This window comes from Stegastes partitus, unplaced genomic scaffold, assembly GCF_000690725.1.
Source record: "Stegastes partitus isolate 25-593 unplaced genomic scaffold, Stegastes_partitus-1.0.2 Scaffold912, whole genome shotgun sequence".
Lineage (NCBI taxonomy): Eukaryota > Metazoa > Chordata > Actinopteri > Pomacentridae > Stegastes > Stegastes partitus.
Genome location: NW_007578643.1, coordinates 108,419 through 118,760, shown reverse-complemented (window position 1 = coordinate 118,760; position 10,342 = coordinate 108,419). Strand labels below are relative to the sequence as shown.

The 10,342-nt window shown below is 37.9% G+C and overlaps 1 protein-coding gene across 1 annotated transcript in view; it reads right to left on the bottom strand.

Annotated features, from left to right (window-relative positions):
- The window catches only part of doc2b (double C2-like domains, beta), a 122,087-nt gene that overhangs the window by 72,540 nt on the left and 39,205 nt on the right, over positions 1-10,342 (bottom strand). The window contains exon 3 of the mRNA XM_008293788.1: positions 6,919-6,942. Coding sequence (XP_008292010.1) covers positions 6,919-6,942 — 24 coding nt within the window. The remainder of the gene's footprint in view (positions 1-6,918; positions 6,943-10,342) is intronic.

The window sequence follows — 10,342 nt, the reverse complement described above, 5'->3', positions numbered from 1 at the left end:
CCCCAGGTCTCTATTTTAAACCTGTTTTGGCAGCAAGAGGTGGACTTAAACTATACTGGGAAAGTGGTTTTAATGTTGTTGCTGATCGCTGTCTTTTTTTTTTTTTTAACTTAAAGTTGGATGCTATTTTATAAAAAGCACTGTAAGCCTACAAATTAATAATTTATATTCTCATTGAGTTTGAGTTCAAAATACAAGCACTGAACCAGCAGAGAAAAAGCTCAATAGCAAAAGCGATGCAAAGCTGAGAGGCAGAGAGATTCTGCTGCCTTAAAAAAACACAAAGCAATGCAACACAGTCAACATTCACTTTACAACCCCAATCTCTGTAGCAGCCGTGACCCTTCCTCCTCAATCTTATTTCTTATTTTCTCCCCTCTAATCCAAGTGGCAGCTTCAGCAAACTAAACATGTAAAATATTCAGCTATATATAACAGGTTTGATCTGAAATACAATCACTCTGAATTGTTTCGTTTTTTTTTCTGTGTGCAAGAAATAGAAACCGGTTCAAAGCTTAACATGCCTCTAAAATTGTAAGTTTGCCTGCAACTCCTTGTTCATTGATTTCCATTTTCTACTATTATACGCACCTTGGGGTGTTGAAATGTTACACTTCTTGCTGATATTTAGCTGCATTCTTTTTTTTCTTTTTTTGACTGTGTTTTCCACACAAAGGGCTTATTGAGAGAGCACCATGAGAGCTGATTGGGGAGGTTAAAGTGCCGTCTTCATCTACTTCTATTGTTGCCTTCAGCAAACACCTGAGCTGTCAATGAGATGAGACACATTATGTGGGGTTGGACTGGGATGAAAAGACAGCTGCATCATGCTGCTGATTGCGCGAGCACACTGTGAATACTCTGTTGATCATAATTACTGAGGGTTGGAGGAAAAATGACCACTGCAAAAGGCAGATGGGAGTGTATCCACACACCTCCCATCTCACACATACTCATTCATTCTCTTCTCTTGAATAATGGCCTTTAAACACTGTGAAAATGAAGTCGGGCTCCCCTGCGGAGGAATTAAGAGCATCATCTTTTAGAGGAAGTGAGGTTTGGCACGTGTGCTGGTGGAGATAAATAGGAAATGAGCCTGGACAGCAAAGTCACATTCAAATAGTAGAACGCTGTAAACTGCTGTATGTTCTTGCAGGGGAGGAAAGATCTTTTTGCTCCCAATGTGCATCTAAAGGTATTGATTTTGAAGTAGTAACTCTAGCTAGAGCTGGAAATGACTCACCTTATTCAAATAATTTAGTTCACTTTTACAGTCACTGACTCACTGCATCACGCAGTAGGTGGTTATTTCGCATAATCCACTAGAAAAACTATGCAAGCACAAGCAAAGCAAAGAAGGGTAAAGCAGTATTACAGCTATATGTAGCATGTCAGTTTGAGTGCTAAGGATCAGCTGATTATTGGCAGATTATCAGATTCAGTGTTCAGCATATTTGCGAGTATTTGTTTAAACTGATTTGACTGTTGACTAGTGATGTTTCACTATTTCATCAGCCTTCATCAGCCAAATGGTTCGGTACCGAAAGAAAACCCAAAAATGTCACAGAACCTATCTGTGGGATATGTTTATGATTCTTATTTTCTGTATGTTACTGACGATTATCCTTCAGTGCCTATGTTATTGGTGATGGAGTTATAGCTACTCTCTTTGTAATGTAACTTCTCTTTGTGCACCAAACCGTTGATGAACCGAAACATTGCTGATAAATGTATTTTTGCAAGTTGCGTGAATCTGTCTGACATAGATGTAACTGACAAGGCATACAGCTGAAACCAGAATACACTGTATGCACACTACATCATCTTTTATTTCTCACTGTCTGACATTAAACTAGACGAAACTTTTACTGTTTTGGGTCAGTTAGGATTACCGAAATTATTTCTATTTACTAAACACCAGAATAATGAGAGAGATAACTTTTTATTGCTTTCTTCAAAGTCAGAAATTTACATAGATTTCCTTAGTATCTGGTAGCACTTTGCTGACCTAAAATAGGAAAAGTTCAGTCTGATTTATAATCAGATAGTGAGAAATAAAAGCTTATATGTGATTTTATACAGTGTTTGTAAACTTCTGGTTTCAACTGTAGATGTGCAAAGAGTTTCTTTGTCTTACCTGGTTACCAACAAAATAAATAATTGTCTAAAAATGTGCTACGATGGCTCTGATACTTGGTGGTCTCAATTAAATGTCCTGTCCACAGTACTATCTGATTGGTTACATGTTAAAAATAACAGCCTATCAGCACTGCAGGTTAAATGACAGATGCACTTTTGTTAAGCTAAACATTAGAAAAACATAAATAAAGGTGTTTTAAAAAGTTTTGTGTTGGAGTTTGTGTTATTCTACTTAGCTGCTATTGGAATAAACAGAAGCAGAAAAAAATGATGTGGATTAAATGTTCAGTAGAACAGAATATATGTGAAAAAAAAGTGTTTCTATCTCCCATTATGTGCATTATGCAAAGAAATTTTGCTTTTCAAAAAAATTAACATAATACTAAGGGTTTTCTGACAGTTGCACAGAGAACCTTTAATGCTTTTGGTTTAAAAGGTTATAGCTGATGTCTGGGACCATAAAAATAAGAAGAAACACAAACTGTTGGATGATCAGACAAATCTGATCCACTGTCTTTGTTGTTGTTGTTGTTGTTGTTGTTTTTTTGTGCAGGGGTCACTGACATTTTAGGTTCACTAACTAATAAACTGATTTAGATAAAATGGCTAAAGAGCCTGTTTGTTTTCCACCTCTCTTATCTTCACACTGCCTGCTTGCTCGTCATTATCGCAGCTGTCCATTGTTCTTAGCAGCAGCACCATATGCACATTTACTTATCATATATACAGTTTTGATTACATGTGTTCCTGTTGTTGGCTTTAGATTTCTTTGTCGTCTTTGCTTTTGATCTACTGGTGGAATCATTTCATAGCTTGAATCATTCAAGTTTCATCTCTGTTATATACGAATCCTTAGACACTTTGTTTTTCAAGCCATGTGTCACATGGTTGCTTATTATCCACACTGCTATTGGCCTCTTCATCTTCGGGGCACATGTCTTCATTACCATATATGACTGGCCCGCGAACATGCAGGTGGACAAAGCATCAATCACAGATAACAGGACGGATGGGAAGAGGGGCATTGATCTAATCCGGAGGGAGCTAAACCCGCCGCCACGTTGAAGGAGGGGGTTAATTTCTGGAGCCATCTGGGGTCAGTGGACGGGCTCAGGTCAAGGCTACGAGTAGACAATCCTGGGGTGATGGAAGAAGGCGATATGGAGATCCAGCAGATGGGTCCCATTCATCACTGATGAATGTCAACGGTGATGAATTGAGGGGATTACAGAGGAGGTGGGGGTTGGGTCACGCTGGGACACGTTAGTTTCAATGCCAGTCATGTCATTGATAGCAAGGCATTGATTTGGTGGGAAAACACAGCGGAGAGGCTGATTTGTGATTTTTGGCACAAAGGAGGAACTAAACTAGCATTTAAAAGGCTTTTGGAAGGTGACAAGCTATTTTTTTGCCTCTCATGGGTAATTAAACATAGAAGAGGTAAAGTTAAGTTGAGCTATTTCCTTTAGCTACAGTGCAGAACACTGGGAATGTAAGACAGCAAGGGGAAGTGCCGGGTCCTTTTTCTTAGCAGTTTTTAATCACACACTATGAAAGATATTCTATTCTAATCCCAATTTTACAGGGTGCAGTCTGGTCACATTGGAACCATGTCGTCAAAGATCTCAGTACATAAACTAAACCCACATAAATTTGTAGTGTTGTCGATGGATCTTACAGAAGTCAGGACACAGGTGACGTCTGAAAAATGAATTTAATTGCTCTAATTATGGTTAGCATGCAAAGTTAAAGGACAAATATGTAGGAAAATATATAAAACTCTCCTGTACCGTAACAGCAGTTTGACTAAACTCGTTTACATCCTGCATAATTACTGCTATAGCAAAGTGGCAAATATATTAATTTGCCTTATGCTAACAAAACAGCCACACAGTATATTATCAAGTTGGTGTTTCTATATAGTGGCAATAAGAGAAATACAGTAGCTCATGTCTAAATGCTGACAGTGTGTTCTATTCGTGTATTTTTAATGTAAAATAAATCAATGTACCTGCACTTTACTGATAGTTCTGATACAAGGTTTATGCCAGCAGTTATTAATCAACCTCGCTGAAGAAAGTGTCCATCGACACTAAACTATCAAACAGCCCCCCCCCCACACACACACACTTTGTTATATCCCATAAATCAGTTGTTGTCTCAAGAACACTTCTTGAAGGTCTACGTCTCGCCTCAAAATCAACTGCAATTTTTATTCATCTCATCTGGTTCTCAGAAGGCAAAAAGTGTCTCATACTGATTTTATGTCAAGAGCATACCTGTGAGGATATCACTAAATTTCCTGTGCATTGTCTGATTTATTTGTTTACATCATTACTGTGTCTGAATGTACAACGTCCTGCTTCAAATGCAACAAATAACTTCATTTGTTTCTTGAGAAGGAGCTGTGGCTGTCTGGGAGGAGATGAGAGACCAATTTAATGCAGTAAAGTTTCTGCACCAAGAGTTTATCTGTAAAACGGCATCCGATAGGAAGCACACAATACTGTATATTCTGCAGTGCAACTCTTACAGAGTTGGCTGGGATCAGGCAAACCTTTATCAGCATTTGAGAAAGGAAGCATAAAGAAAGGTAAACTAAACGCTAAGCTAAGTTAAGCTAATGCTAGCAATCTACCTTTGTACCAAAACTCTGCAGAAATGTCTTCACCCAAAAAAGATTTAGTGAATATTATCCAAACATATTAACTACTTATTTATAAACTGCATGTTTCAGAAAACTAATTAAAGGGATGCCGGCCAATTGGTTCCATGCTCTACATTTTATTTCAAGTCAGGCAGTGTGGAAGTTGCACTGTTTTGGTCCTAGTCTTGACTCGGTATTACCCCATAACAACTCAAAGTCTTGGTCTTGTCTGAGTACATTCGTATCACTTACATCATTTGGAAAAGCAGTACTTTTTTACCATTTTTTTTAAACCAACATTTTTATTATAACAACCTAGTGACTGAAGTAGGTGACACGCAATTGATCAATTTTGTGCGAAGAACGGTCATGTGACACATTAATGCACCCTTTTATGTGAGCGTGCACATGAAAAGAAACAGAAAGTTGAAAACCACCGTCTTGATACATGTTGTATTTTAGTGGGATCTTAGGTTTTGTTGAGCTGGCTAACACAAAGAAAGCCTGGCTATGTCAAACTTGCTTCGTAGTGCAGCTCTTTGGTCTCTGTTTAAGTGACGACAACACTTCTGCATATTGGTGGACTTTGCTAAGTTCAGGAAAGTTGATCTGGAGTTTAGAACTGCAGCAATTGATTGATCCTCATTTTTCAAGCAAAAATATTTGATGGACTTTAGTTTGAGAATTTAATTATTGTTTTATGTGATAAGAGATCTTCAGTTTTGTGTTTTAAAGATTAACTGTTAATTGCAGCATTGTTTATTCAAACAGAACATGAATGTATTTTTCAGGAGTCTTTGTCATGTCTGTCAAGTTTCTGTTCATGTCTGCACATTATGTCTCGTCTTTCCTGTTTTATTTTGAAATCACTTCACTGGGTGTTCGGTTCTAGTTTTACTTCCTGTACCTGTTTTGTCTCACCTGCTCCCTGATTACCTCCCCGCACCTGTTTCCCATTTACCCTTATTACCTCGTGTATTTTACCCTGTGTGTCTCACTGTCTCGTCGCCAGTTCGTTGCACTTCACAGTCCTCGTACCAGTGTTATTCAAGTTAAGTCACAGTCTGTTTGATCTCGACCTTGTTTCTGCTTTTGGACCTTGCCTCTTGCCTCTTGGATGCTTCTGCCTGTTGGACTGATTTCCTGTGTACCGAACCCTGACTGACATTAAACCTGTCTTTTGCCCGAACCTACTCTGAGTCAAGCATTTGTGTCCACCTATTCTGTTAAGTGAGTTCATGACAGTCTTACTGCACTTCTTAACTTGCTTAAAGCACAACACACAAAGAAAATTATATGACAACACATATGTTGCATCAAGAATTACAAGAAACAACACAACAATGGAAAGTTGGGGGGGGATCATTTCCAAAAGTATTGATGACTCCTCTCTTTTGTGTACAACTTGCAGCTCTTCTGTAGTGGCTTTTGTTCAGCATTGTAAATTTAGAAGTTTACTTAATTTACTTTAACCATCTGCATGTGCTTTCCAAACTTGCAGTCTTGATCTCTCAGCCACCCGACCTACATTACGTGCAAAACTAGCTGCTTAATTGCACAAGTGTAGTGTATTGTTGAGCGACCTTGTGAAATATTTAACTAAAACAGAAGATGGGGACTTTGGTTCAGGCAAAGCAGGTTCACCAAAAGCCTAAATCGCAACAGCTAATTAAAAATAACTACCTGAACAACACACTGGTTCTTGATGTGTAGGAGCATCCAGTATCTCAGGTTGGAGTTTACCTTTAATTAAACAGCTGACTGGATGACCTTTGAGTCTACTGTGGTCAATCAGCACATTGGTTTGCTGGCTACTGTCGCTATTTGTCTTTACAATGTCAGTTTTTAATTGGTGAACATGTCTTGGTGAGTAATTACTGACATTATAAACTGCTGTACAACTAGAGGAGAACGGGACCAGAGGAATAACACACACCAAGCATGAAACAATTCATTCACAGGAAACATTAAAGAATCACTTTACACTGATAATAAGAAGGAGATCAGAGGAGTTGGTCGAGGGGTGGGTGGTGGTTTTGACCAGGGTTCAATAAGTCTGGATGCTGGTTGGATCAAACTCAACATTGATTAGTGGGGACTGGTTGGGATTTGATCTTATCTCAGCAGCTTACCTTCTTGTATCTGGGGATCGGAAGCTGTTTTTGTTTTCCAGCAAACACAAAGCAGCAACACAGAAGTGATGACAGCATGCAAAGGAATAAAGTGAAGGAGAAAAGGAAAAGAAAAGAAAAGAAAAAAAACATTGATCATGTCAAATAAAAGTTGAAACAGTTAAATTAACATGCACAGAAAACAAGACAACAAAAATGTGATTTAAATGAAAAACTAAGACAAACAGAAGCAGTTTGTATTATCTCAGAAACAGAACACTGCTGGAATATAACAATCTGTGTGGAAAAATTGATTCAAGCTGTGTTGAATTTGAACGGTCTGTTGTTACAGCAAACTTCACCACAAACTCATCATTTTACTTGTTTACATCCGGCTTTAAATTGATTAGATCCGAGACGATCCCTGACAGTGCGTGACAATAAGTAAACTAATCTGACAGAAAACACCTCTGCATTGTTGTGCTGCTGCTGCTGCAAAGAATCATTTTAACATTTTTTTTCTGCACAAACAAATTCACACAATACCCAAGATTACAGCAGACAAATTAAGTTTCAGCACATACAACATGCAACCATTTGCACTTGGTGGAAGGAACACAGTGAACAACAGTGAAAAATAGCAAATTTGAAATGATACAAAGGTGGCACGTGTGCATGAATACATCTGAGAAATCACAGTGCTGGTTAGCTTAGCTTAGCAAAAAGAGTGGAAGCAGATAGAAACAGCTACTGCAGCCTGGATCTGTCCAATATGGAGCAAAAATGCACACACAAACCTCTAAATCTCACTACTTAACACATCACATCTTGTTTGTTTCCATCTAAAAATAACTATTTAAGCTCAACAAAAAATACTGCTTTAATTAAATTACTACCGCTTGAATTTTGTTTTGACTCAAATAATGAAGAAATTTGAGTTTAAACTACACACAATATTAAGTTGGTGTAATTACCAATATAAGAATTTCAACACAAAACAATGTTTACAACTTAAAAGGTTTATCTACATCAGTATATGTGTGTATTTATTTTGCCAAAATGCATTTAATTGAGTTAACAGGTTCCCCGACTTAACTTTGAGAGCGTAGCCTGACCTGAAAAGAAATGTAAATACTACAGCTTTACTGGTAGTCATGTGCTGTAACTTTGTTTTTGACCAGGTGGAGCAATTGTAGGTATGAAGTCTCACCAAGGTTGCCATGTTTGTTCCCATCCAGCCTAGATACCACAGCCAACCGACTGTATCTGGTAACATTTAGTATTTTCAGAAAGTCTTGCTGGATAGATTAAGAGGTTTGTCAAGAAATAGTTATAGCATGTCCTTTTAATAAAAGACAAATAGATTATTCTGTATTTTTCACATGTACAGATAAACCAAGCAGGTAGGATTTACAAGTGTAGTAGTCAGACTCACTGGATGTGGACTCTGCAAAGCTAGGTGCACGTTACCGTTTTCAAAATCTCCTTCACTGCAGGAAATGACAGCAACCTATGAACTCCATGAGGAGAAAATAGGAATGTATCTATGTATTTACTCAGGTTGTACTCGGCTGTAGGATCAGAACTACTTGGGAACACACTGTGGAACAGCCACAGTCCTCCTTGCAGGATTCTGATGCCTGATATTGATCCACTGATTTGTTTTTTGACGCTGACCTGATCCCTGAACCAATCCATTCCACTTCACACAAGCTTCTGTGATATTTGTTTATTCAATTTCTGCAATAACCACAGACAACTAGCAAATGATGTGGGGTTTTAATGAGTTCTTTAAACTCCTCCAGAGCTAGACCTCTAGGCCACTGATTATCAAATTCTGTTTTTCTTTTTATAGCAGTAGGAGTTGTGTCACACTGTCAACATACACCAGCCAAAACTAGTGGCAGATAAAATGACTGACATGGATCATATCATTACAATGCACAAGCCCATCTCTACAAAACGATGTTCATATACAACTGACCAGCATTCTCAATTAAGTTTTTTAGGGAATGTAGGTTTGTGTTTGAAATAAATGTAATTTGTGGGCTGTGATGTGGTGGGAACGGTGGCCAGATTGAAAGAGCCACAAAGTCCTGATAAGAAGGCAAGAGGGGAGGATGCCAGAGTTCCCAGAATAATTTTAACCAGAGTTTGTGTCCAGTGATGGACGAGAAGTCGTCAGTCTTAAATGTATATTTTGTTTTCTGTTATATACTTTTGGTTTTCACTTGCTTTCTGGTTAGGTTAAGGCACAACAACTATGTGGTTGTGTTTAGGAAAATATTTCACTTTGTTGGACATTTTTACACACTCGAAGCTTAATTAGGGTTAGGCACAAAGGTTACTAAGTTTCGGTAAACTAAATGACCGTTTCACTACATTTTCAGGGTTACCAAAGTGACAATTCCTGTCTTATCTACGATATAATTGGTTTGCTGAAAAACAATAGTGAAGGAGTAAAATACATGGCAAAGATGTGCTGATTAGACACAAAATAAATCTGGCAGAAAATACATTTTCCTAAAAATTTCTTTGAGAATTTAGTTTAATTGTGTAGGAACATCATTTTGTGAAGAAAGGATTCCAGTGCAATGTTCTGCTGGGAATCCTTGGCTCCTGGCATTCATGTGGACGTTACTTTGACATGTACCATCCAACACTTCCAATGTGAACAGTATTACTTTAAGTAACTGATAGCGATGGCAGTGCCACACCCCTGAAGTTGCTCAGTAACAGCTCAAACAACATGAAAAACAACCGGGAATGTTAACCAAATTCCTAAGATCTCAAGACGACTGAGCCAAAACATGCCTCATCCATGTAACCCCGACCTGAAACCAACAGCATCCAAATGATTTACTGCCAACCAACTAGTGCCAGACACCCTAGAACAGGGCTATTCAATTAAAAATTCACTTGGGTCGGATTTTCAGACTAAGGACATGAGCTGGACTGGACATGTTTAGCAGACAGTGAGCAGAGTTAACCATTTAAAATAAACACAGAAAGATAACAAACACACTGGATGTTTATTAATGTATTGCCACATCCAAAGGACATAAACACAATAGAAGAGCAGTGCTTAAACTAAACCTGTGCTGAAATACTGCTTCTTTAAATTTTACATTTCAAACACATAACTTCAACACATTTTGATAGGTATATACAAGCACATGTTAAGGTGCATATCAACATAAAAACAAAGTGCAGATTAGAAACAACATCTTTTGTTTTGGTCACATCTGAAAGTGCATAAAAAAGTAACTTGCTTAACAGCAACTTTTCAGAACTTGAGGTATTTTTCTTCTTTTGAAATAAGAAAAACAGAGTTTGTCCCTGTCCATATTTGGTCTCATCTGAGACAGTCACATCTTGAGTGCATATAATCACAAAAATAAACAGTGGGCACAGTGACACAGTTACTATACCTTTGAAATGAAAT